This window comes from Poecilia reticulata, chromosome 23 (assembly GCF_904066995.2).
Source record: "Poecilia reticulata chromosome 23, P_reticulata-male-v2, whole genome shotgun sequence".
Taxonomy (NCBI): Eukaryota; Metazoa; Chordata; class Actinopteri; order Cyprinodontiformes; family Poeciliidae; genus Poecilia; species Poecilia reticulata.
In genome coordinates, this window is record NC_088852.1 from 19,805,126 (window position 1) to 19,832,414 (window position 27,289).

The window sequence follows — 27,289 nt, forward strand, 5'->3', positions numbered from 1 at the left end:
TACTGCATGTTTAAAACTAGCAGGGACCACATCTGAGGACAGACTGCTATTTATAATTGCAAGAACAGGCTGCAGTATGCTAGATAAAATATCTTTAAAAAATCGTGGAGGGACAGGATTACGGGGGGGAACCTGATGGCTTAATGCAGTCAACCAAAAGTGAGACAGTCACAAGCTCAAACTGATTGAAAGCAGCAGAGCAAGGGACCGAAACAGAGGGGTCAGAGTCAGATAAGAGCCCTGGTTCTACCAACCTTTTCAATAAAGAAACGCAGAAAATTATCACACATGTCAGGAGAAGCTTCCAAACAGGCATTCTGTGGAATATTAAGTACAGAGTCAATGGTGTTAAATAAAACACGTGGGTTATGGCTGTTTGAGAGAATGATATTTGCCAAATATTCCCTTTTAGCCTCTTTAACTGTGCTCTGGTAGAGACGCCAACAGTCTTTTAAAATCTGAAAAGTAAACTGCAGTTTATCCTTTTTCCACTTTCGTTCAACACGGCGACATTCCTTCCTGACAGCACGAGTTCTGTCATTAAACCAAGGCTCAGGTTTAATCCTTGGCTGCCTGGTTTTTAATGGAGCAACCGAGTCCAGGATGGTTTGACAGGAAGAACATAACCAGGACCAGAGCTCTTCTGTATCAGAGTGGAGGAAGTCAGATGATCCACAGAGCTGAAGAAAAGCAGTAGAGAACTGAGTGGCAGTGGAAGGGTTAATAATCCGACAGCGCCGATCAGCAGCGCGAGTTTTAACTGCAGTAGGTGTCAAACTAACACTGAATAAAACAGGCAGGTGATCCGAGAACACAGAGTCACAGATTTCCAGGTTAGTCACAGGCAGACCGCAGGAAATAACCAGGTCCAGTGTGTGTCCATGTTTAGTATAATGAATGACCTACTCCATTCAGTATACTAAACATCACTAATAAGTAAGAAAATTAGCTAATGGCTAACTTTAGAGAAAAGGCAAATGCTAATACTCTGGCTTGCTGAGCAAGGCAGTGTACTAGTGGGGGGCAGTGAAATGCTAATGTTTGTGCTAAAGGATCACCATCAAATGTGATCCTTTTGATGGTGATCACACCATCACCATCAAATAGTGTAAATAGTGATGGTGATTTTTTTTTTCCTTTATTTAACCAGATGAACCCCACTGAGATCCAGATCTCATTTTCAAGAGGGACCTGGGCAGAAGTCTGCAGTGCACAGCAACCTGGTTACAAAACAAAATTGATTAATACATATACATAAGTATAAAACAGTATAAAGCAATTTAAAAACAGTGACACTGTTTAAACGAATCTTGTTGCCTGTTTTTAAGAATCGCTCGAAATAAGTCCAGTGAAATCAATTCTGACATCTTAATTTCAGACTGGAGCTGATTCCAGGCTGAAGGAGCCATCACACTGAAAGCTTGCTTTCCTTTTTTAGTTCGGCAACGTGGAACATGCAAACGAAAAATGCTTTTGGAGCGTAAAGAATGGGAATTCTGTGTTTCGGCAGTTGGAAATTTTGCTCGTTTTTTGCTTTTTACGTCGCCATCGTAACTCCGATTCCCAATAAAAATAATAGCTCCCTTCTCGGCATCGAGCCATATGTTTTGATACCACTTTTGTGGGCGAGCACGCAGCGGTACAAGCCGCATTAAGGGAGATGGAAGAAGAATAAATAGACATTCTATTGGGTGTAGAACACGTGTCAAACTCAAGGCCTGCAGGCCACATGTAGCCCGCCAAGTCATTTTATGTGCACCCCCCCCACCCCCCTCCAGCGTTTTATAGGCCCATAAAACGCAATTATTACTTGTAGTCAAGTAATAATTTTGAGTATTACTTGACTACAAACTACATCTCCCATAATGCATTCCGATTGTTACCAGCCAACATTATGGCTTCTCGTCACTAGACAGCAGCAGATTCACCTCAAGCTGCTTATTGATTTTCCCAGCGAATAAAACTGAGACATCGACAAGCTAACATCAAAATGTCCAAGAAAAGAAAAATTGATTTACAAGTAAGACTGTGAATGAAGATGTGTGAGTTGGTGTCAGGGCGGCAGGTCGCGCTAGACTTTTTTTGTTATTGTTATCTTGACCGACAACATAAAAAAAAAAAATCGGTCATGTACTATTTTTATCCGTGAAATTGCAATCATATTAACATCGGCTATTTAGTCGCATTTTATGCGGTTTGGTTAATATTCACCGTGAATCCAGATCCCATCACAAATTAAGCAGATAAATGCCACAGTCAGTGACAAAAACCACTGACTGGCCTCAGTAACTTTTAATAAATTAAGCGGCTTCACTTAAATTACCAGCACTTCACACGCTGGGGTCTGAACACACCCTCTCCTGGTCCCCATCTGCAGAAAAATCTGCACTAATTCATCAGTCAGTTGGATCTGTCTGATAAAAACAGATCAATTGATCTCTGTGAGTGTTTTACCCTGCGCGGTCCAGGCGTGCGCTTTAACCAGAATTTTTATTTTTATTTTTTTATGTGGTTTCGCTTCTCCGAAACGGACAGATGTTACGTCTGCAGCTCCTCCAGAACGCCGCTCTCCTGGGTAACCTGCACCCAGAAAGCTCCATTTGTTATATCCGCTGGATGAGTTACTTCCAGCGGTTTTTAATTCTTCGCAGCGGCGTAGCCGCGTCCGCAGTGGTTGAGCAGCGGACTGCACATGTTGCAGTCTAATTAACTCTGCGTCGTCATTTATTTTCTCATGACAAACTGCCGGCTCCTCAAATGGATTAACACAACGTTGCATTCTCTTTAGTTTTTTCTGGTCTGTAATGGAGACTTGAATTTAACGCGCCATTTCAACCAAAGGTTTGTAATGCGCTTCCAAACGCTCCAAAGTCACCAGTTAACATGGAAGGCAGTGTCTGCCTTCCATGTTAACTGGTATGTAATGCTAATGGCATGCCCCAATTATAGCATGATCTCATTCACCGTAGTTTGTAAGAGGCATTTTTCAAACAGATTATCCTTGAAAATGTTCAATTTTAGATCAAAAATGTAAAAGAAAACCAGACAGCCATGAGGCTGTCTGGTTCATGGCCTCATGGCCTTGAGGCCATGAGGCTGTCTGGTTTCTGGGAGAAACCAGAAAACTGGTTTCTCCCAGTTTTCTGGGAGAAACCTTGTTTTCAGGATTTCTCCCAGAAAACTAGCTAAGCCACCAGCTGCCCTCATTTAAAAGAAAATGACCAGGTAATTGCGTGAAGTTACACATAGTTAACTGCTTATTTATTTATTTATTTTCAAATTTTCTATTCAATAGGAAGACATTATTTACAGTATCTAAGCACCAACTATAGTCTTACAATTAAAATAAAGATTTTTTTTACACTTAAGTAGAGATCTAATGACTCAGCCAGTGAATCTTGGATGAATATACTTTATTAATTGAGGGGAGAAATTTCACACATTTGTTTCTGCTCTTTATTTGAAGTAAACCTGTGCAGTCAAAAAAGAATGTTGCAGTATTAAACGCAGGGGTGAAAGTAAGGGGGTTCGGCAGGGTACTGCGAACCCTTAAAAGATTTAGCGGGGGTACGCAGTACCTGCAAGAGAGGGGAGCGGCTGTCTGCTGTAAAAAATCAACGGGTTTGCTGTGCAGCAGTGAGTGCACTCACTAATCAGCTGTGACTGATTAGTTTTTCAAGAACAATCTAAAACAAGACTTAATCAGTTAATAACCTTTTTCCCATTTCATATTGTTTCTGAACTCTTAATATTTTGTTAGAGCAGCGGTGCAATACGTCGATCGTGGAAGGTTTTGAGCCGATCTCGGCATTAGGTGACAAACTGAACGCAGCCAGGACGCTGAGACCAGCACGTCCTCCTCTGACTGCCTTAAAACGTTCGGAACTTTATTAAAGAACAAAAAAAAAAATCAACATAACGTGTTCAAATTAATGACCCAACAACAATAATAATCTCAGTGATTATTGTTTCAACAAGGTGTTGCGCAATTCTGTGCGTTTCGGTTCCATTACCAAAATAACTAGCAGAGCAGGAGTTTAAAATTAACTAATCAACCACCGCTGTGTTCAGGGAGGCTTATTAATAATCAAATAAATATCAAGCCTGAAAACCTGATGATGGACTGAATGTTTTTAACGTAATATCTGGTCGGCGTGTGGAGCGCAAGAGGCTGCCATGGCAACGGCTGTGCTTAAATGACAGACAGAGTAAAAAGGTAGGAGTGGCTTAGAGTTGATCACCTGTTCAGGTTGTTTTCCTTTGCTGTGGCTCATCACAGCCGCTGTAGTTTCTGAACGTTCAATAAACGACAAAACTTGGACTAATTACCTCGTTCTTTGTGACTATACGTCATTTACAACAAACATCAACCACGATAAATATGTTTCATTAAGTATTTAACAAACAAATGGCTTCTACCGCGATAATTGTGTGAAATTAAATTAATTGTCTAATATAAAAAAATAGTTTGGGGCTGTCGGGCTCAGAGTCTGAGAGGCTTTTCCTTTATCAAACTTTTTTTTTTTGCCTCTTTAGTGGAAATATTGATGCTGAGACTTTCTCCAAAATAATAACCTTTTCAACCTTTATAGCTCCACTGTTGAAAATAAGACTCTAACATTTACAAATGACAGTGAAATAAAATCCAGTCCAACATCTGGTTTGAGGTGATTCCTCTGGAACCTGTTGGAGGAAAAATATCCCAACTTCAGAAGATGAGCTTTAACCTAACAGAGCTCTGTGGTTCCTCCTGTCAGTATGAGAGTCAGGGTGAGGAGGCGCCATGTTAGGAAGAGAAGTGGAAGCTGCAGGATCTTCAGAACAAACAGGTCATGATGTTGACTGTTTTGACACAGGATCAATATTACCAGATAAAAAAGCTAAAATGAATGGTTATATGCCAGACATGGAAAACTGGGATGCACTCCATGCCATGATGTTGAGAGTTTAGGTCTCATGGCATCTCAAGGTGTCAACATTGCAACCAGTGGGCTGAAGGACATACAGCTTTATTTTGTAGCAATGCAAGCTTTTATCGCTTTGCAAAAAAAAAAAATCAGTACAGAAACTCCAAAGCACACAAAGAAGCAATATAAACATATATATATATATATATATATATATTTTTTTTTTTGTCATAGTACCCCCAAGAATTTAAAATTACTTTCACCCCTGATTAAACATAATATCAAGTATCATTTTTGAGACCTGAAGGCAGAGGGTTGCAGTTGTCGGTTCTGTGAGTGTTGCATATGGGCATTCTGATGAAAAATGTGTACATTTGAAATCAGATACAGATTTGTATATGGAGGTAGTGTTACAGGTTAGAGTGGATTACAACTCTAACCTGATTCCACTAATGGAAGCAACATTTGGTTTGCTTGCATCAGTTGTGTCTTAGAGTACATGATTGCTTGAGGTGAAAGCAACCAGTAATACTGAAGTAGCAGGATGCTTAGTTTCTTTCTGTTAAACTGTCATTGTTTTTCAGCAGCTGTTGTGCTCTCAACTTCTGTTTTAGAGAAAAGAAGCCTATTGGCTGGGACACAGACATCTCCTGGCTGACTGGAGAGGAGCTCCATGTGGAAGTGTTGGAAAATGTGCCACTTACCACACATAACTTCGTAAGTCTCCAATTATGCATGTAGGCCTGTCACGATAACAAATTTTGTTGGACAGTTAATTGTCTAAAAAATTATTGCGATGAACGATAATATTGTTTCAAGACCTTTTAACACTGATTTAATGGAAATGACGTAATAATGCATGCGATTTCCTGCCATAGATAGATACATTTTATTTTCAAAAGAACACATAACACTGGAACTGATGAACTAAACAAACAAAACAACCAAAAACAAAAATAAGATGTCCTGCTATAAGTGGAGGAGTTTAAGCATCTCGGGCTCTTGTTCATGAATGAGGGAAAAATGGAATGGGAGATCAACAGACAATTTGGCGCAGCATCTGCAGTGAAGTGGGCGCTGTACAGATCTGTCGTGGTGAAGAGAGAGCTGAGTCAAAAAGCAAAGCTCTCAATTTACTGGTCGATCTACGTTCCCACCCTCATCTGTGGTCATGAGCTTTGGGTCATGACCACAGCTGAAATGAGCTTTCTATGTAGGGTGTCTGGGCTCTTTCTTAGAGAGCTCAGTTATCCAGGGCATTCTCAGAGTAGAGCTGCTGCTCCTTCACTTTGGGAGGAGCCAGTTGAGGTGGCTTAGGTATCTAGTTAGGATGCCTCCTGGACGCCTCCCTGGTGAGTTATTCCGGACATGTCCCACCGGGAGGAGTTCCAGGGGAAGACCAAGAACATGATGGAGGGACTGTGTTTCTCGGCTGGCCCAAGGAGCGGAAAATGAGAAGTCTGGGCCTCCCTACTTAGGCTGCTACCCTCTTGGCACAACCCTGGGTAAGCAGAAGAAGATGGAAGGAACATTATTGACCATTTATGAGTAGTTTTATCGTCCAACCATACCGAACTGTGATTTTAAGGGAAGAGTGTACTGAAGTCTGAATTTTTTTATTTTATTTTTTAAGGTTTTGTTAGCTCTTGTTTGAAAGTAGTTCAACAAGAAACCGGGTAATTAGAGAGGGGGAAGACATGCGACAAATGTCGCCAAGCCAGGAATCGAACCTGCAACCATCACCACGAGGACTAAGGCCTCAATACGTAGGTCGTGCTTTGCCCCTGCGCCACCACAGCACCCCTGAACTCTGAATTGTGTGTTACATTAAAACTTGACTAGTAAGGCCATTAAACATGCCATGATAAATATTAAACAAGTTTCAGTTTACAGCAGGGCCGCAACTAGCGATTATTTTAGTAATTGATTACTCTGATGATTGATCAGATAAAAAAAAAATTACTCTGCAGATTTTTCATTTAACCTCTTAAGCCTTTTATATACAATGTTAGAAATGCATTAATAGAAGCAAATAAACAATTTTGTTTTTGAATTAGACAATGGACATTGTATTGCCTAAAATGCATTAACAGCATTCCTATTGTAAATTCTTAATCATTTGCAGCAAAGGATGCATGTGCAGGTAAAACATTCTTCATATGAATACAGGTCCTTCTCAAAAAATTAGCATATTGTGATAAAGTTCATTATTTTCCATAATGTAATGATAAAAATGAAACTCATATATTTTAGATTCATTGCACACCAACTGAAATATTACAAGTCTTTAATCCTTTTAATACTGATGATTTTGTCATACAGCTCATGAAAACCCAAAATCCCTGTCTCAAAAACTTAGAACATTTCAGCCGACCAATAAAAGAAATGTGTTTTAATACCAAAAAAGTCAACCTTCACATAATTATGTTCAGTTATGCACTCAATACTTGGTCAGGAATCCTTTTGCAGCCTTCAATGCAGCATGGAGGCCATCAGCCTGTGGCTCTGCTGAGGTGTTATGGAGCCCAGGATGCTTTGATAGCCTAAAGCTCATCCAGAGTTTTGGGTCATGCGTCTCTCAACTTTCTCTTCACAATATCCCACAGATTCTCTATGGGGTTCAGGTCAGGAGAGTTAGCAGGCCAACTGAGCACAGTAACACCATGGTCAGTAAACCATTTACCAGTGGTTTTGGCACTGTGAGCCGGTGCAGGTCATGCTGAAAAATGAAATCTTCATCTCCATAAAGCTTTTCAGCAGATGGAAGCATGAAGTGCTCCAAAACCTCCTGATAGCAGCTGCATTGACCTGCCCTTGATAAAACCCAGTGGACCAACACCAGCAGCTGACGTGGCTCCCAGACCATCACTGACTGTGGGTACTTGACACTGGACTTCTGGCCTTCTGGCATTTCCTTCTCTCCAGTCTTCCTCCAGATTCTGGCACCTTGATTTCCGAATGACATGCAAAATTTTCTTTCATCCGAAAAAAGTACTTTGGACCACTGAGCAACAGTCTAGTGCTGCTTCTCTGTAGCCCAGGTCAGGCGCTTCTGCCGCTGTTTCTGGTTCAAAAGTGGCTTGACCTTTGACCTGGGGAATGCGACACGTGTAGCCCATTTCCTGCACATGCCTGTGCACGGTGGCTCTGGATGTCTCTACTCCAGACTCCGTCCACTGCTTCCCCTAAGGTCTGGAATAGGCCCTTCTCCACAATCTTCCTCAGGGTCCGGTCACCTCTTCTCGTTGTGCAGCGTTTTCTGCCACTTTTTCCTTCCCACTGAGGTGCCTTGATACATACATCACTATGGGAACAGCCTATTCATTCAGAAATGTCTTTCTGTTTCTTTCCCTCTTGCTTGAGGGTGTCAATAATGGCCTCCTGGACAGCAGTCAGGTCAGCAGTCAGACCCATGATTGCGGTTTTGAGTAATGAACCAGGCTGGGAGTTTTTAAAAGCCTCATGAATCTTTTGCAGGTGTTTAGATTTACTTCATTGATTCAGATGATGAGGTTAACGGCTCGTTCAGAGAACCTTTTCATGATATGCTCATTTTTAGAGACAGGGATTTTGGGTGTCATGAGCTGTATGCCAACATCATCAGTATTAAAACAATAAAAGACCTGAAATATTTCAGTTGGTGTGCAATGAATCTAAAATGTAAGACAGTTTAATTTTTATCATTACATTATGGAAAATAATGAACTTTTTAACAATATGCTAATTTGTTTAGAAAAACTTGTATGTGAAGAACTCGGTCCTATCTGGTATGCTTACATCAATACAGTGTACTAACTGGATAGCAAAAAGATGCTTAATAGAAGGTATTTTACAGGATTTGAAACAGGTGAAGCTAAAACCGCAACGAGAAGAGTTGTAGGTAAAAGAAATTAACTAACGATTTTTTTTTTTAATCTTGAATTCCAAATGTATATATTTTTAAACAGTTTGGGATAATTATTGCTCTGATTGTGGTGTTCTTTCAGCACATGACATGTTTGAGTCTGTATACTCCAGTTAACGATTAATGATTACTGAATTTGTTGATTATTTAAATAAACAAGTCATCATGTTTATCTAAGTTATTGTTTCAGCCCTATTTCACAGGAAAACTTTCTTTTTTTTTACTATTTGGTTTGCACACTCACACGTTGAAACTGGTTAGACTTTTAACTGATCCAGCAAAAGTTGTAATCACTAACCCTCAAAGACGGGGTCATAACCAGTCCATCAAGTGTCCCTAACGGAGTCTGTGTACTGCTGTTTGAAAACTGGTACTGCCGCAGTAGCTGCTGAGCTGCCACCTGGTTTAACAGACACACTGTACTGCTAGCCCCTCTGGAGACAAGAATCTATCTTCTTTGTTGCTCAGGCCCACATGCTCCTGATTGTGTATTTATGTGTGTTTGACAGGTGAGGAAGACCTTCTTCACATTGGCCTTCTGTGATTTCTGTAGAAAGCTGCTGTTCCAGGGTTTTCGCTGTCAGACCTGTGGCTACAAGTTCCATCAGCGCTGCAGCACAGAGGTTCCTCTCATGTGTGTCAACTACGACCAGCTAGAGTAAGTTCTGGACATGGGGGCTTCATCCAGCTGTCCAGCTTGGAACTTTTTCTCTCTACTTGATCAGATCATGACACTTGTGTCTTAATTATTCCCGACACATTTCTCACTAGGAATGCGCAATATAAACAGTATACGGTAGAAATGATATAAATTTGGCCTACGAAAGAGATCTGCACTTTACCGGCTAACCGTGGTAATGCTCATTGATGATATAATCGACTGGCATCAAAACTGAGCAAAAGGGAAACAGAGTGGCAGAGAGCATGAGGGAAGAGCCCGTTAAAAAGGTTGGTACCAAAACGCCAGTAGTCTTTCTTGGCGCAACGCTCCAGAGGAGTACGGCAGATGTCATGGTTAGACAGTGGGGAAAGGAGGGGTTGGAGGGCATGTGGGGTCAGTATGACCCCTGCTGGGACGCACACAAGGTAAAGCTTGCAGAGTCCAATGGACTAATTTTCTTAACCCTCCCACGGTCTTGGCACGATGCACAGGAGGAGCATGGCAAATGACACGCTCAGGAAGTGGGGAGTGTCGGTCTGACTTTCCGAAACCACAGTTCCTGCAAAGGGAGGAAATACAAGCTATTTGTTTTACCACCTTAAACGAAGCATGTACTTAAATTCAATTGACTAGAAGTTTCAGTCACAACATTCGGAAGAAAAAGTAGAATTCGACACAGACATCCAACACATTAAAGTTGATTCTATATGGATATATTTTTCATTCATTTACTTTCATTGTCAAGTCTCCGTTAACATTAGATTTTTAAGGAAGACCTGGCAATGACAGGCAACACCATAAAACAATAAAACTATTACAAACATTAAATGCAAATAACATCCATGAAAACTAGCCAAAGTATAAGTTTTAACACATTCATTTATACATTTCACTCAATTAGTATGTGTTTTTTTATTTTTTTATTTCTATTGTTAAGTTTTATACTAAAAACATATTATAAAATATATCGTTACCGTCACCCATCAAAATAGATATTGTGATATAAATTTCATGCCATTTCGCACAATTCTACTTCTCACTAACATTAGTCGGCTCTGGTAGATTTATTGTTCTCGCTTAGTGCAAAAACATTTTCTAACCAATAGAGGGACTATCGGTCGACGTCACAATGCGTCAGCAGCCACTGTAATGCGCATGTCGATTTCAGAACACAGGTAAAAATAAATTATTCTGTTTAAACTATTTACAATTAGGCTAATATAATCATTTACAACTGTCAGCCAGCACAGTTTACCTCTTTTCGCTCGGTGCAACTCCCACACAAAGATTTGCAGCATCTACAGTTGTCAGAGGTTTTATTTTTTAGCACATCTCTGTATCTCACACTGCCTCTTGTTCCACCCGCATTTTACATTTTTGAAGGCTTAGTTTATCACCTGCCTTGATAAATGCAGCTACATCTTCATTTTCCCTTTAATTGTGACCAAACTAGGAAGAAATAATTTGATCTGTTCTTCACATTAAATTTTTTTTATATATATAAAATCTTGCATTTTAGGAAAACCCTATTCTGCTGCCTTTATTCCATCTGTCTCGACACATCTCATTGAGAGCTGATGATGATCTTATCGTAAACAGATTACATTAATATTGCTAGTGTCCGGTGTTTTGAATATTTATTTTCAAAACCTTCATTTAAAACTGCAATATGTGTTTATTTGTGTTGTCTGACTAATATTTGAATTAGTTTGATGTTCTGAAACACTGAAGTGTGATAAACATGTAGACGTTTAGGAAATGAGAAAGGGGCAAATACTTTTTCACGCCACTGTATAGGTAATCTGTACATGGTAAAACTGTTAATTTTACGTCTTAATGCACAAAACCTAAAGAGGGTGTACTTTCTTTTTGCCATGTCTGTAAATGGATTTAATAATATATTTTTCTCATGGTTATCTTTTTACACATAAACATCTGTGTTTTATGAGAAAATATTAACCCGTGTTTGAGTTAACATTGTAAAACTTCTATCATGTTGACCACATGGTGGTGCTGTGGTTTTATATTTACAAACCGTGTGGGTCTACATGCTCCCGATTTCCTGCTAGTTCTCCTAAGTAAATGGTAAATGTCAATCTGAACAACATTATGGCTCTGCTTTTGAGCTCACTTACCTTCATATTTTCTAAACCAACTTTAGAAATGATTTTGTCTTTATTTTTGTGTTGTGCAGCTTACTGCTTGTATCAAAGTTCTTTGAGCATCATCCATTCAGCCAGGAGGAGGTCTCCTCAGAGGGAACCACACCCATCTCTGAACTCTGTCCATCTCTCCCCCCGTCGGACTCCTCCGGGTATGCACTTCTTCAGGTCACACTGATATTTAGAAGTGCTCCCAAAATCAGTCCAATCATAACTGAGACACTGAATGTTTGTTCCAACCAGCTGCCTGTAGATCCCATACAGTCTGTAACTTACAGTGTAAATATTGGAATGTTACAGTTTCATGATATTCTATTGCAATCTGCTAAATATAATTGTGGAATTTCCTCCAAATAGCTTTGTTGAGTATAGGAAGGCAGCAACGACCTGTATTTAATCCACATGTGCTGTTTCAGGGATCATATCCTGCCTGATGAGAGCGCCCTTTAATTTTGAGCAAATTAAAGGGTCAGAATTTCAGATGTTGTTCTAATGCCTGTCTGCTGACCTGTTTCCTCATCATTTCTTCAGCTCTATATACCACACTACAGTGTCCCCATCCAAGTCCATCCCCATTCCAAATAGTTTTCGAACCAGTGAGGAAGACCACCGCAACCAGTTTGGCCAGCGAGATCGTTCGTCCTCCGCCCCCAACGTCCATATTAACACCATTGAGCCTGTCAACATTGATGTGAGTCTGCTGGACAAGCTGAAAATGATAAACTATGTCCAACTTTCACAAGGTAGTGAGTACTATTTAGCAGGCACATGAAGGGGACAGGGGAGCAGAGGGGCTTGAGCCTCTGCCCCTGTTATCCTTGATGTCCCAAGTCCCCTTTTTTGAGTTGTTTTTTATTTTTAAGTTATTTATTTGTTATTTTATGTAATTATCTATCATGGCACAAACTGACCTCAACAATAGTATTAAAGTACTAAGGCAATTTAGCAATAATAAATTGGTCTTGGTCTAATAATGACTGAACGGATTCTCTGTGCCTCTGCCTCCATGTTGTTAAGACACCAAGCCCAGGAGGAAGGGTGCAAAACTGCACCCTCTAACTATCAGATTATGGGCAATTTCTTTTTCAACATATACTTGTTTGTGACTAAAAACATAGGTCTGCTGTTGAAGTTGGAAAGATAATTTTTATTCATTTTTGTAATTGTCCTCGTAATAGCAAAAATAAAAAAAACCCTCCTCACCCCCAAACATAGAAATGGTTCGGCTGTAGAGGAACTTTGGACTTCAATTTTATCAGGCTGCCCCAGTGCTGGACTAAATGTTTGGTTTCTCTACAGGCAAATTGAGTCACTCCCACCACTGTGGGACAGAATCGAATATCCTGATATAAAGAAACTGTACCGCATCTATCACTGCGACGCACCTCAAAACCTGAAGGTCTGTCCCTGCTAGTGCCTGATTAATAAAATCTCCCTGTTGGTCTCCCGCACCCAGCAGCGTGCAGCGGAGCGACTCAAGCTGTACATGCAGAGCTGGCCCAAGGCAATATGTGACCTTATTCAGAATCTGATTTAGCCACACCTTCTCACTAAGAACATCAGTACAACTAGCAGTGTATAAATATAGATTAAGTTAGCCTTGAGAGGGGCCCCAGATTAATTGACCAAGTTTAAAATCAATCTCTGATTATTGGCTATTTGTGAACAAACCTAGCTCAAACACAAAAGATGACAGCATTAAATTGTAGCCATGCTAACTCAACAATCAAACTAACAAAATATTTTTTTGCACTTTTACAAAGTAAAACTTCCTAATTAAATCCTAAATGTACAATTTAATCTCTTAATTTATCTTTGCTGAAACCATTACATGAAATTCTATAGCATTGTCATTCTCAATAAACAAATAGTAAAGATTTAGATCTATGGTCTGTGTTACAATTCAAGCATTTTTAGGGTCCTAGACTTTCAGTAGACCTCTGCCAGAATTTCTTTAGGGAGACATATGAAGACACTATTACAGTGTGACTAAACTTACATGCATGGATGTTTCTCAAGATCTTGTTAAATATCAAAATCTAATGACAATTTTTTTTCAGCCTTACAAATCTAGATCTTTCTGAGGTGATAACAAAAAAAAAAAAAAACTTAGAGGGGTTAACTGAACTTTTTCCATTTTTAAAGTAGTCTGCAGACAGGTTGCTATGGAGATGGAGGTTAAATAGTCAGATATTAAGTTTTATTTACTAAAATGGCAGTAAATTTGCTTATTCATAACATACTTCTCTCCTGTGAGCTCTTTAACAACTATAGTCTCAGATCAACACAGCCCTCCACCTCTGTCAGCTGCAGAAACAGCAACTTTATACCTACTGGTGAAAACCAGTGACGTTCGGTCAGGGGAGGCAGGAGAGCCTCACCTGCCATCATGGAAAAATAATAAAATCATTTATAATGCTATTTTCACCCTGTGGTTTGTACTATAAAGCAGTGGTCCCCAACCCCCGGTCCGTGGACCAATTGGTACCGGGCCGCGCAAGAAATAATGAAATATTTCCGTTTTATGTATTATTTGAGTCTGGAGAATCTTTTATTTTGAAAATCCTTTAACCGGATTCTCTCGGTTACTTGCTCGCCAACACTGAGCCCACAAGCAGCAAAATGAGTAAGAAACAGATCAGGTGTCTTTGGAAAGTTTCTTTGCAAAGGGGAAAAGGCCCAGAGAAGAAACAGGAGAATGGATACCGGTCCGGGATGAATCCCACATTACAAGCCGCTCTGCGTAACATGCGGCGACAGGCTGCTAATGAGGCAATGAAGCTTAACTGCTTCGCCATATAGAGACCAAGCAGGCTGTGGATATGAGCAACACTTCAGGTGTTATTGTCTCTCATCACTCCCAGATCGGACACTCGTTGCAGAGAAACAAGCTCAGGGCTCCGTTAGTCATTATCGTGAGTTAAAATTTTCACGAAAGTAAAATGTTCGTTTTTGTGGCGCATCTGTATCTTATTTTGAAGGGATATGTAAACGTTACCATAGCGACCAGAGTCAGAGAGCGTTTGGGCTGCGGTCGAGAGGAGATGTGTAGAGCTTGTGAGTCTTAGTCTGGTTTAGACAGCAAGATTTAAGAATTGTCGACCGATTCTCCAAATCTCTGTGACCACAGAGCTGATAAAAGAACAACAGGTTCGATCGGTTCGTGTTCAGCCACACGGCAGGAGCAACACGAACCGATTCCAGTCACAAACATCCCGATTCCAGAAGAAAATCCACAAAACTCCCAACATATAGCATATGGGAATTTAGAATAACCAAACACGGATGACGATGTAGAAGCAATAGTGATAGTTAGTGGAGTCATTTTAGGAGATAAAAGACGTAACAAAAAGAAAAGGCGGTGGATGAAAGACGACGGGAGCAGCCGCTCTATTTGCTGCACTATGATTTGGAGGTGACATAGTTAACATTTTTAACTGAATAAACATATATAATAAGGACCTTTACATATAATAATAAACATTTCCACATATCATCTCCGATATCCACCGGACTCTCAGTTGCGCGATATGTCGATATGTCCGCTGTTTGGGATTCCCCTCTGTTCTTTCTGATTGGCTACCTGTCACATTCAACATGTTGTATTTTCGTTCCCAGTCAGGGTAAACCCCACAGGCTGCGATAAAAAGTCAAAGACAACCCCAAATTGGGTATATTCAGGCTTTAGCGGGAACACCAACACCGCCTTATCTGATGGTTCGCCCCCCACCGGGCCGCAGCAAAATTTTCCAAGTGTTGACCGGTCCGCGGTAATAAAAATGTTGGGGACCACTGCTATAAAGTATCTATTTTTTTACTTAGCTTAACCAATTCTGATTATTTTTTCTTCAAAATTGCTGGATTTTCACATTTTCCCATTCAAATGCTCAGAAGCGAAGCCTCACCTGGGATCGTGCAACCTCTCGCTAACTGCACTGGCTGCCATTCTAGGAGAGAATGCTCCTCCCGTCTGTATGCCGGCAATAAAATGGCTAAAAAACATTTAATATATGGACTGATTTTCCATAATCTAGCTTATGTCTATAATATACAGTGGGGGGTTTTTGTCACCAATTGTATGTGTATTGTGTTTTGTGTGCGGAGGAGCGATCAAAAACAGCAGAGAACAGACTCAAGGTGAGGCAGGCAGTTCTCTTGCCTCATTGCTGGGGGCACTCGTGATCCCAGATATTGTGACTCCACAACTGTAGAGTAAGACACAGTGAGCTAGCCAAGGAGCACTTTACTTATTTACTCATTAAAGAAAGATTAACATTACTCCCTCCTGGAGTGGTTATTATCCCGCACCTTTACAATCCATTCGTGGCTCCCATCAACAATATTTATCGTTTTCTCCTCTCTTCCAACGTCAACATGAAAGACTACATTTCTACACTTAAACTGTTTCTAAAGTGGATTTTAAATTGAAGCAGGAGATAATAACTAAAGGAAGACCAACACCGGAGCTGAAGGTTTTGCTTCGAGATAGTTTGATAATTCTTAAACAAAGTAGAAAAGACATGCCGAGGATAGACTTGGCTTTGGATGAACGGATATTTTTGTGCAGAATTAGCGGTGCATGGATTTCATTGATAAGTAAAGGTAAGACAGCAATAAGATGTTTTTGTTTAGTTTTTTAATGAAATGTGAGTTTTGTGGGCTACAGTTTGTATGTCTAAATAATTCAGTAAAGTAGAAGCGGTAGCTAATCTATCACAGCAATTATTTATTAATAAAACATTAAGCCTAAAACGTACTGCAACAACAGACTGAATGTTATGTTCTGTGTGCAAAATTCTTGAATGTTGTTTTGGTATTAAATCCTAAAACATGAAGTGGCATTATTGTCAGTTGCTATGTCATTGTCATTGTTGCTGTGGCAACGAGTCTGCGTGTAGCTTGGCGAATACAGAGCGAGAACGTTCTCGCTCTTTCCCTTTGCTGTGGATCATAGCACGAAATTAATACCTACATTTCTAAGTTTCACTGAGTTAACGCTGCTATGGATAACATGTAAAAGATTAGTCTTTTTGACCCCCAGCGTTGCATGCCTGCGCAAAATTTCCGTACGTCCAATAACATGCATGGTGTCAATATAGTTGTAAGTCAGTGCCTCACCAGCAATGAACCTCACCGCATGTCACTGGTGAAAACATATACAAAATTTGCTTTGCATTGTCCCCACATGATGACAACGCTACAGGGTGATCTGATTAAATATTAGATTCTTAATTAATATGTGTTGTTGCTATGTTGCTGTACTATGTTTTAAGATTAACTTTGACCCCCTTACCCGTTAGTAAATATTTGTAAAGCCTCAAAGAAATATCACTGACAGACTACAAAATAAACCATATTTTGGTTACTGGCAGATTGGAGCTTTGGATTGTGTGTCTGTAATAAAATCCTTCCAAGTTGACTGATTGGTTGTTTTTTATGATTATGTTTTTTGTTGTTGTTTTTGGCCAATATTCACTTTTATTTTGGTTTTTGACCCCACATTTTTCCCCTTTTTTTCTTTTTTTTTGCCAATAATAAGTATGTACTTCAATATTGAGCAACACATGATTTAAACATAAACAACAAGCCTTTAGACTAGAGCATTGCATGTTCTTTAGGACAGCAAAGGACTTTGAATAAATTCAGAAAACTCCCTACCATAAAGTACAGAAGAGTTTAACTGCCAGAGCTTAGAAATAAAATCAGAAGCAGTATATTTTATTATAATATCTCATTGTAACAAAAGCGTTTTTCATTATAACAAGGTGTTATAATGAAAAACTTTAATGTTTCAACAAGATGCAAAACTAACAAAAACAAAGTTTATTGTAACAATAGAACACTCACGTTTTAGCGATATAAAAAATATGTTAAAACAAAGTTTACTGTTACAAGAGACAAAACATGTTAAACTCGTTATGATAAACTTTCATATTTTAATGAAAAAAATCTTGTTAAAAAGAGAAACGTTATTGTTATAACAACATATAACTCGTGAAAACAAGTTTCTTATTTTAACAACATGAGTTTTACATTATAATGAGTTTCTTGATTTAATGAGATAAAACTATGATCCTTTAAAATATTGCAACTTGTTAAAGATGCATAAAGTCGTAAAGATATGACTCTCCTCATCCTGCTTCTTCTCAACATCAAAAAATCCCAAGTTTTACTGTTGCCACCTTTCTTATTTAAAAGATATTAAGATATTTTGGTTTTAGAGAAACCAAAATATATATATGTTATCTGTTATGTATATGTATTATGCATATTATATAAATATATATATATTTTACATCTCGTTAAACTAGAAATGTTCTTGTTTAAACAAGATACCGCTCTCGACTTTATTTTCAAGCACTGGCACTTAAACGCTTCTGTAATATAAAATCAGATTTGGTAAAAGTATTTTTCACTTTGGGTTAAAGACTGGATTCTGATTTTTTGCTGTTTGTACAGATGAAGCGTAACATGGAATCCATGTTGTAGTTTGAGTCTATAGGCCTCTAATAAGTTACCTGATTGGCTCTTAGGGAAATGGTATGTCTCACAGGGAGTCATTTCATTGGTTTCCTCTGACTCACTTCTGGCTGGATACAAATAAATTACTCTTATATTAACATTCTGTTTTCAGTCTTCAACACATCCAACACTTGCACTCTGTGCTTCATGTAATCCTCACATCTGTATTACTGTATTATACTCAACAAACCTGTGACCCTAAAAGATACTTCATCAAATTTTACTATAATTTTTTGTGCAAACGGAAGGCTGGTTAGGTGGGCAAACTGGTTTGTTCTTGACCCAGCAAACCTGTTATGCATACACTTAGTGGGCTGTGACATAAAAAAGTGCTCTGATAATTGTCCATTGTTTGACGGTCACTCTGTCCCCTGTCAGTAGTAGATATTCTGCTCCTTTTCACATTTTTACAGTTCTCTTTCTTTTCTCAGGATCTTATTCGTGATCAGGGCTTGCAGAGGTCAGATGGAGGTAAGAATCACAAATCTGTGAGGGTGTGTAATCAGAAGCAATTTCTTCATGTCATGCACACTATTAGCTGTGATTAATTTATTCAGTGCACTTGGTTATTATCCATATTTACAGTGGTGGGAGACTTCTGCTCCCACCACTGCAGTGGATCAATTTTTTTCTTTAGTGCTTCTACTGATTTTGAAAATGTTTAGCACAGTTAGCTTCTAGTAAATACATTTTTCTGGATAAATTCTAAAGCACTTATTTATTTGGTTGTGTAAACTTTCAATTCAATAAAGTTCTACATCTGTACTGGTTTTGGTTATCGACAAATAGAAGGATTATAACAATGAATTAAGAAAAAGCTTTTAAGCATAATTTTAAAAATCTGACTGAAAATCTCAAGCTCTGAACGCAGAGCTCTGTCCAGGCCTTCATCCAAAATGCAGAAGATTTGATTCATTTTTCCAATCCTTTTTATATTTTCCTTGTTCTCCTCCAGGTTCTACCACTGGGTTGTCTGCCACACCTCCAGCATCTCTTCCTGGCTCACTGACCAATGTCAAAGCACCACAGAAGTCACCATGCCAACAAAGGGAACGCAAGTCTTCGTCGTCTTCTGAAGATCGCAATAAAATGGTGAGAGCCCATCAGTGTTGCACAACAGGGTGCAACACTGATGGGCTGTTTGTCAACCCCATATCCTGTGGAACAGAAAACATTGGGCAGAAGAGACTCCAGTGATGACTGGGAGATTCCAGAAGGTCAGATCACCCTGGGTCAGAGGATAGGCTCTGGATCCTTTGGAACTGTTTTTAAAGGAAAATGGCATGGTAAGATTCTGGCTGTAGTTTGCTTTTTAAACCTCATGTAACAAGCTAGAACAAACTTGTAGCCATTAGTAAATATCAGAGTAGACAATATTTTGCTCTTCCAAAGTAGAAAGGTTGGGTTATGGTCTGTATGAAACTGTTCTCTTCTCTAGCATAGACATCTTAGTTTTTGTAGCAAAGAAACACCAAACACCAACCAGCAGGAGAAACATTCTGAACATCTGTCTAATCTTTGTATTTATGAAAATAATTCCAAAACATCTTGTTTACTTATTCTGCTAGAGTGTAAGCATGAATCTTGTAGAGAATCTTTGGATGGAGCCAAAGATTAGGGTGATGGCAAGGAGTCCTTCCAGACTCAAAGACTTGGCACAAATTACCAAAGATAAATCAACAAATTACCAGAGAAAACATTGAAAAAGCTGATCAGGAATTAGAAAAGGGATTTTTCCATTGATTTATAAAGTGTATAAATAATTTTCAAGATTACATTTTTAGTGAAATATAAATTTTAAAAAAGCCTCGGTACGTTTTTACATTCTTTTCATATTTCTTTGACCTATTATGCTCCAACTGCATTGACCTGTATTTTAGATTTATTAAACAGCAACTAGTGTCTTTAGTTCTGATGGATGTCTCTTCCCTTTTCTCTCAGGTGATGTGGCTGTGAAAATGTTGAATGTCACTGCTCCCACTCCACAGCAGCTTCAGGCCTTCAAGAATGAAGTGGGCGTCCTCAGGTGACTTCTGCTTCTCATCATTAATCAAATATTTGAGTAATATTTGGTGACAAGTTGTCTTCACCTGTCATCGCATTCAGATGCAAATTCAACAAAAATCAACAGTTACTTTTAAATAGAAAATGATCTGCACTATTTTCTGTAAAACCACACCAGTTAATCTGTTCATTGTTTTCAATGTGGAAAATCCCACTGAATCACTCTGACTTTCCTATGTTCTTGGGCATCCACTGATAAATCCACCCTGATTTCCTTAATTTTGGATGATATGTGATCTGCTGATGCTTACACGAGAAGTCGATCTTATCCACAGATCTTATCTACCTCCACAAAAGTCTGAAAATCCCTTTTTTGCTCCTCCATGAGAGATGGCTGATTAACAGACGCACCCACCAGGTGACATCTTATAAGAGTTGATAAAAGTCAGCTCACTGTTGCCAGCTTTTGCGACTTTTTAGTCAATAAACAACCAGTATCAACCAAATTTGGAATTGGCAAGTCAGGCTTTTTAAAGATTGGATAATGTCATCTTGATCTGCTCTTAGAAAAGCAGAGCCCTTGAGATGTCAAGAGGTTTTCCAATTTAAGAACACATTTGAATAACTTAATTTTACCTGATAAAAGCAGATGTCAACAAAGAAAACTTGAGTTTCTGGGATGCCTGTATGACATCCAGTCCTTGTAGTACAAGCAATACATCCAGAAAGTATTCACAACCCTTAGCATTTTTTCTTACATTTTGTTACCTTAGAGACTTCTTCTAAAACTGCATGTAGTACAACTAAATGTACTAAATATGTAACAGGGCTACAGACTAACTTTTTCACTAGTAATCCTAACTTTTTTCTCTCAGGTAAACCAGCACAAATGCGCAAAATTTTTGAGTGTATCAAATTGAACATTGCTTTTAAATTACTCTCCAGTAAGGCAATATTTACTTGTAAATGATCCACTCATACTCTAGAAAGCATGAAGTTATTTGAGCATAATAATACAAGATGGGTAACTTACTGAAAGTGTTTAAAGTGCTTCAATGAGATGAAGGTTAAACTTAAAAATGCCCCTAGATAAAATCGCTAAATCCATCCATTATCTTACATGGTGCCTATCTCCAACGGTTAACGGGTCAGAGACAGGGTAACGCTGGACAGGTCGCCGGTCCATCACAGGACAACACAGAGACAAACAGGACAAATAATCATGCATGCACAATAAATAAGAGAAAATCTAAAGTTTAAGTACAAATGTTTTAAAGACTAAATAAATACTTTATTAATCCCTTGGGGAATTTGAATTAGAAATTTGAATTATTGGTTCACTTGGATATATACGCTCACATTTGTCTCCCTACATTGGCACAAATATAATGACTTCATTATCAATAGAGGGGTCATACTGGAAGTACAGTTTTGGAAGAAAAGTGAGGGTGTTTTGCCTCCCCCCCCTCCCCCCACACACACAGGTGCAACACACATAACCTTGGAGGTTGACGGCTTTGTGTCAGAGTAATGGTAATGATTTTCAGATGGTTAGGCCTTAACTTTTCTATATATTATCACAAAAAAAAGTCAAATCTAATCTGCGGACAGATTTCAAGCCATTTGCATCCATTCAGATTTGATCCTTGTTGTTAGACACTCCGGTCAAACTTTTTTTTTACCTCAGATGGGTAAAAAAAGTTTACCTAAGGAAACCGAGCAGGGTCACTTGCTTCAGCTATGATGAGGTCATTTATGGCAGAGTCACTAGAGGAAAGTAGAAGTAAAGAATTATTTTAAAAACTACCTAATTACTTTGTAACCAACAGAAACAACATTTTTATTAGTCTTTAGTTCTGTATACAACTGCAAATGATTTGTAGTTTAACCACAGTGTATGGTTTCCATCAGAAAAACTCGTCACGTGAATATCCTGCTGTTCATGGGTTACACAACCAAGCCCCAGCTGGCCATTGTGACCCAGTGGTGTGAAGGTTCCAGTCTGTACCACCATCTGCACATCATTGAAACTAAATTTGAGATGATCAAGCTGATCGACATCGCCCGGCAGACTGCTCAGGGCATGGAGTAAGTAACGCCCAAACATAGACAAAAACTGTCGCATTTCTTTAGCAGTATTATTACTTTTTTTTCTACCCTCAGTTACCTACATGCCAAGTCCATTATTCACAGAGACCTGAAGAGCAACAGTATCCTTGTTTCCATCCGCTTTAACGTGGATGTGTTCAGACAGAAAGACAGTCAAAGAATGTAAGTTTTCAAGCATTGTAGTACCAGGGATTCCTTGACCTAAATGTCCTCCAAGATATTTTCCTGCATGAGGATCTGACTGTGAAGATTGGTGACTTTGGTCTAGCCACAGTCAAATCTCGTTGGAGTGGCTCCCACCAGTTTGAGCAACTGTCTGGTTCAATACTTTGGATGGTCAGTGTCTTATAATTATCATTCAATTCAATCCTAGTCCCTAATAAAGTGAATGAAATGCTGTGTGTGTTTGCGGGTGTCATCAGGCTCCAGAGGTGATCAGGTTGCAGGACAAGAATCCCTACAGCTTCCAGTCAGATGTGTATGCTTTTGGCATTGTGCTCTATGAGCTCATGTCAGGAGCTCTGCCCTATTCCAACATTAACAACAGAGACCAGGTAAAGCTTCCAGAGAATATGCATCATCATCTAGGAGCGTCACAATACCAGTTTTTTCCTGACCGAGTAAGAGTACTTCAGTTTAGGAACTCGCTGATACTAATACCAAGTAGTTAACAAATTACTTATATTTGACACAATATATTTTTATTTAGAACAGGGTGGCTCTTCTTTTTAAGCCTACAGTCCCTCTGTTTTAGCAAATTACATATAGAGCAATACACATTGTGTAGTCCTCAAATGCTTTGTCAAATTACTCATTAAAAGACATATTTTTTGTTAGAATTTAAATCTGTAACCTGACCCAAAATTCGGTCTTGGTCAGGCCAAAATTATTTGATTGTTGGTTGCTCAGGATTCTGTGGTCCATTTCATAAGACACAGCACATACCCAGACAAAGCCTTAAGGCTGCACAGAGGTCTGTGGAGAGCAGCCTTTCCTCCACCATGGTCTTCTACACATCATGATGCAGAAGGAGGGTGCTCCACATCATGAAGGACTCCACCCATCCTGCACACAGTTTATTTCAACCCCTTTCCTCAGGCAGGAGGCTGAGGAGCATTCAGAGCAAGACCATGTTGTAGATTCTGTCTTTTTCTCTATCTCTTTTAGCCTCTTTTAACTGTTTACACGCACACACTGCAGCTTACATAACCATGTCACACACACACAACCATGTTTATGTGTGACTGCCGACAATCATATGTAAAACAGACTGAAAGTGATAAGACGAACCTTTAGGGATGGTACAGATTGCAGAGACGAATAAAAAGCTAAACTCGCGCTACAATCTTTGCCTCACTTGGTTTCATCCATAAGGTGTGCTAAGTGTGGCCCAGCGCTGGATGGTGAATGTAACTGTATCTGTTCCATTTGTATGACTTGTAACATTTGATCATTTTTTGGCATTAAAGCCTGTTTTTATATAACCAAATTTCATTATTTCTCAAGGTAATTTACACTGAGGGGTTCTGGTCGGGTCCTGAAACTGGTTAACAGACCTGGTGGATCACAGAGTCAAAAATCAATTAACTCCAACAACCAGCAGGCTGAGAAACAGTTTCCTCCCTGCAGCTGTCAAACTGTTGAACTCAAGCTGCACTTAATTCAGCTAGATGTTACTTTTTTTTAACACACATATATAGCATTGAGTACTTCATCAATTATTTATTAGACTTCCTGATCTGAGACTTTAGTTTCAAGTTTGTACCACTAACAAGCAATTGAGAAATGCTATAACAGTAAAAATCCTTGGTATTGACTAAAATTGGAATCGGCAAGTTAGGTTTTTTAAACATTTGGTGATCAATTAGAATCACTGCAGTCAGTGCACCCCTACTTTTTATTTAACATTATTCTGACCTTTCTTTCCTGGAGATTATCTTCATGGTGGGTCGAGGTTACCTTTCTCCAGACCTGAGCAAGGTCCGCAGCAACTGTCCTAAGGCCATGAAGAGACTGATGGCAGATTGCTTGAAGAAAAAGAGAGAAGAGCGACCCCTCTTCCCCCAGGTGGGTGCTACGTTCATTCATTATTAGTATCTGTTCTTTAATATTTTATTTTTTTCATGTTTTACATTTTGCACAGTAGGTAGCACTGTTGCAGAAACAAAATTTGTGGTTGAAATTCTGGAGCTACGTAGCATGTTTTCCCTGTGCATGTGTGGGTTCTCTCCAGGTACTCCAGCTCCCTCCCACGGTCCAAAAATATGATTATTTGGCTAATTGCTCTCTCTAAATTGCCCTTCGGTGTGTGTCTCTCTGTGCGCGTGTGTGTGTGTATGTTTGTTTGTCCTGCATGTCTCTGTGTTGTGCCATGCGATCGACTGAATATTAAGTATGATGAATAGTCGATGGTGATTCTGACAGCTGTTCCTCCATCCATCTCTCAGATTTTGGCATCCATTGAACTGCTGGCTCGTTCATTACCCAAAATCCACCGCAGCGCCTCTGAACCTTCCTTAAATCGAGCAGGCTTTCAGACGGAAGACTTCAGCCTGTACTCCTGCGCCTCACCTAAAACTCCCATTCAAGCTGGAGGTTATGGTAACTTCACACACATTTTTCTTTAAACTAGAACTCTCACTGACACTAAGTTGAAAATGTTAGTGCTGTAAATCTAACAATTGAACTACTTCAAGCAAACCTGGGAATCATGATGTGGTAAAAAATATTTTCAAATTGTCCAAGTAATATTTTGATGTTTGTATGTTATAATGAATACATATTTTCTCCTTTTAAAAACCGAAAGGCAAAATTATCTGCTCACTTCACATTCAAATTCTAGAACTTAATTTTATCTCACTGGAGGTGCATCTATATGTTCACCACCTTTATAATTTGAATTAAATATGAACAATAACACAAACCCATCTTCAAATGGCAAAATACCCAGCAGGCTTGTTGTTGACTTATCTCCTAATAGTTATAAAGTAGCATTTTTCATATTACTGCAATATTCAGCCAGTTGGACAGAGTCTTCAGACAGCATATGTTCACACTGTCATTGGCCAAAAGGCTAAATGGAAAACAGTGTTCTAAAGAAGTACTGGCCCTGTCAGCCCCCATTTTAAACCCCAAATGTATCTGAGCAAAAACTAGCTAGCCCCATGAATTTGTTTAAATAACAATTAGCGACTCAGAATGTGAACTGAATATTATAGACATTGTTACCTCGTGAATGGTGAGACAGTATCTTCACTAAGAGACCTTTTTAAAACAATTTTTTATGAGGTTTATATGGTGATTAGTTCAAACTTCCTTCAGATAACAGCACTCCTCCAACAGTCTCTAAAAGTTCATTCATATCCCCTTTATGAATGTTGTTCCATTTCTACCATTGTTAAGCATCATTGCCCTCATGCTTTCAAGGCAGGCAAGTTAACATTGTTGCTAGGCAATATAACCACTAGAGGACAGATCTAACTTAACTTGCAAATATAAAGGAAAGTAGCAGAACTTGAATAAAAACTTGACCTATTTATGAGAGTTGAGAAGTTTCACTTCTCATCCTATGCTTCCATAGTGGAAGCATAGGATCCACTATGATGGCGATTAATGGGGATCCTTAAATAAACAAATAACTAACACAGATTGTATTTAAACATTATTTCAAGACCAGTGATGTGTGGTCAGGGGAGGCAGGTGAGGCATGGGAGAATAATATAATGATGAGATCATTTATGTTGCTATTTTCCCCCTGTGTTTTGTACTATGAAGTATTTATTTTTTATTTAGCTTTACCAATTTGATTTTTTTTTCTTCTTCAAAATCGCTAAATTTTTGCAATTTTCCATTCAAATGCTCAGAAGCGAAGCTGGTGAGGCAGCAGGAAGCTGAGCCTCGCTTTGGATTGCGCAACTTCTTGCTAATAGCACTGGCTGCCACTTGATGAGAGCATGCTCCTCCTGTCTGTATGTCGCCAATAAAATGGTTAAAAATCTTGTAATATATAAAGTGATTTTCCATACATTATATAGATAAGCTAATCTATATAATGTACAGTGTTTGTTGTCACCAACTCTGTGGGTAACGTGATTCGTGTGCTGAGGAGAGATCAGAAACGGCAGAGAACAGACTCGAGGAGAGGCAGACAGTTGTCTCGCCTCATGGCACGGGGCGCTCATGATTCCACACATTGTGACTCCGTGCCTGCAGAGTATGAGACAGCGAGCAGTAAATAAGTGAAGCTACACACAACTAGTCTACGTGTAGCTTGGCCAATAGAGAGTGCGAGAAAAAGATGGTTTTGAGTTGTACTTCAGCGGGTTTTCCCTTTACTGTGCAGCATAGCACTAAATTAATAATATCTATATTTCCAAGTTTCATTAAGTTAACGGAATTATTCTACTTTGGCAGCGTGGCTATGGATGGCATGTGAAAGTATAGTCTTTTTGCCCTTCAATGTTGTCCACATGCGCGAAATATCCATATGTGAACAATAACATGCAGGGGGTCTTATGATGTCAGTGCCTCACCAGCCATGAACCTCACCACACGTCACTGCTCACTACACAAATACATATGAAATAATATGCTTCAATCCATTGAGCATTCAAGTTTCTGCAGCTTGGAGTTGGAAAATAAGTAGAAAAATTGTAATACAGTGAAAATACTTAAATTGTTTATAGCTACGCATGAATGAATTCAGTAAGGCAGCCTTATTATCAAAAAGGACTGTAATGGAGTCATTCATGCACAGTTGAAAATATTTATCAGCTTATAAATATTTGACCACTTTTCATCACCTTCATCCCCAGATTGTCTGCTGATCCTTAAAAATTGAAGAAAGCTGAAAGACATTGATATTAAAGCATGCTGGTGCAATACAACATTGTTTATTCTACACCATTTATCCTAATACCCATGTACTATGCAATAAGTCCCATGTGACCTTGGGTACAGTACAGCTTTTTTAATGGGTATAGAGCCTTAGATCCTCTTTTTACCAGATCACACAGATAAG

General features: G+C 39.1%; 1 protein-coding gene across 1 annotated transcript in view; it reads left to right on the plus strand.

Moving 5' to 3' along the window:
* The window catches only part of braf (B-Raf proto-oncogene, serine/threonine kinase), a 55,891-nt gene that overhangs the window by 23,833 nt on the left and 4,769 nt on the right, over positions 1-27,289 (plus strand). The window contains exons 5-18 of the mRNA XM_008401202.3: positions 5,522-5,624; positions 9,321-9,469; positions 11,667-11,786; positions 12,166-12,325; positions 18,588-18,627; positions 19,112-19,248; positions 19,325-19,442; positions 20,098-20,182; positions 22,072-22,248; positions 22,324-22,370; positions 22,487-22,605; positions 22,692-22,823; positions 24,202-24,336; positions 24,717-24,870. Of these exons, the coding sequence (XP_008399424.1) occupies positions 5,522-5,624; positions 9,321-9,469; positions 11,667-11,786; positions 12,166-12,325; positions 18,588-18,627; positions 19,112-19,248; positions 19,325-19,442; positions 20,098-20,182; positions 22,072-22,248; positions 22,324-22,370; positions 22,487-22,605; positions 22,692-22,823; positions 24,202-24,336; positions 24,717-24,870 (1,676 nt within the window). The remainder of the gene's footprint in view (positions 1-5,521; positions 5,625-9,320; positions 9,470-11,666; positions 11,787-12,165; positions 12,326-18,587; positions 18,628-19,111; positions 19,249-19,324; positions 19,443-20,097; positions 20,183-22,071; positions 22,249-22,323; positions 22,371-22,486; positions 22,606-22,691; positions 22,824-24,201; positions 24,337-24,716; positions 24,871-27,289) is intronic.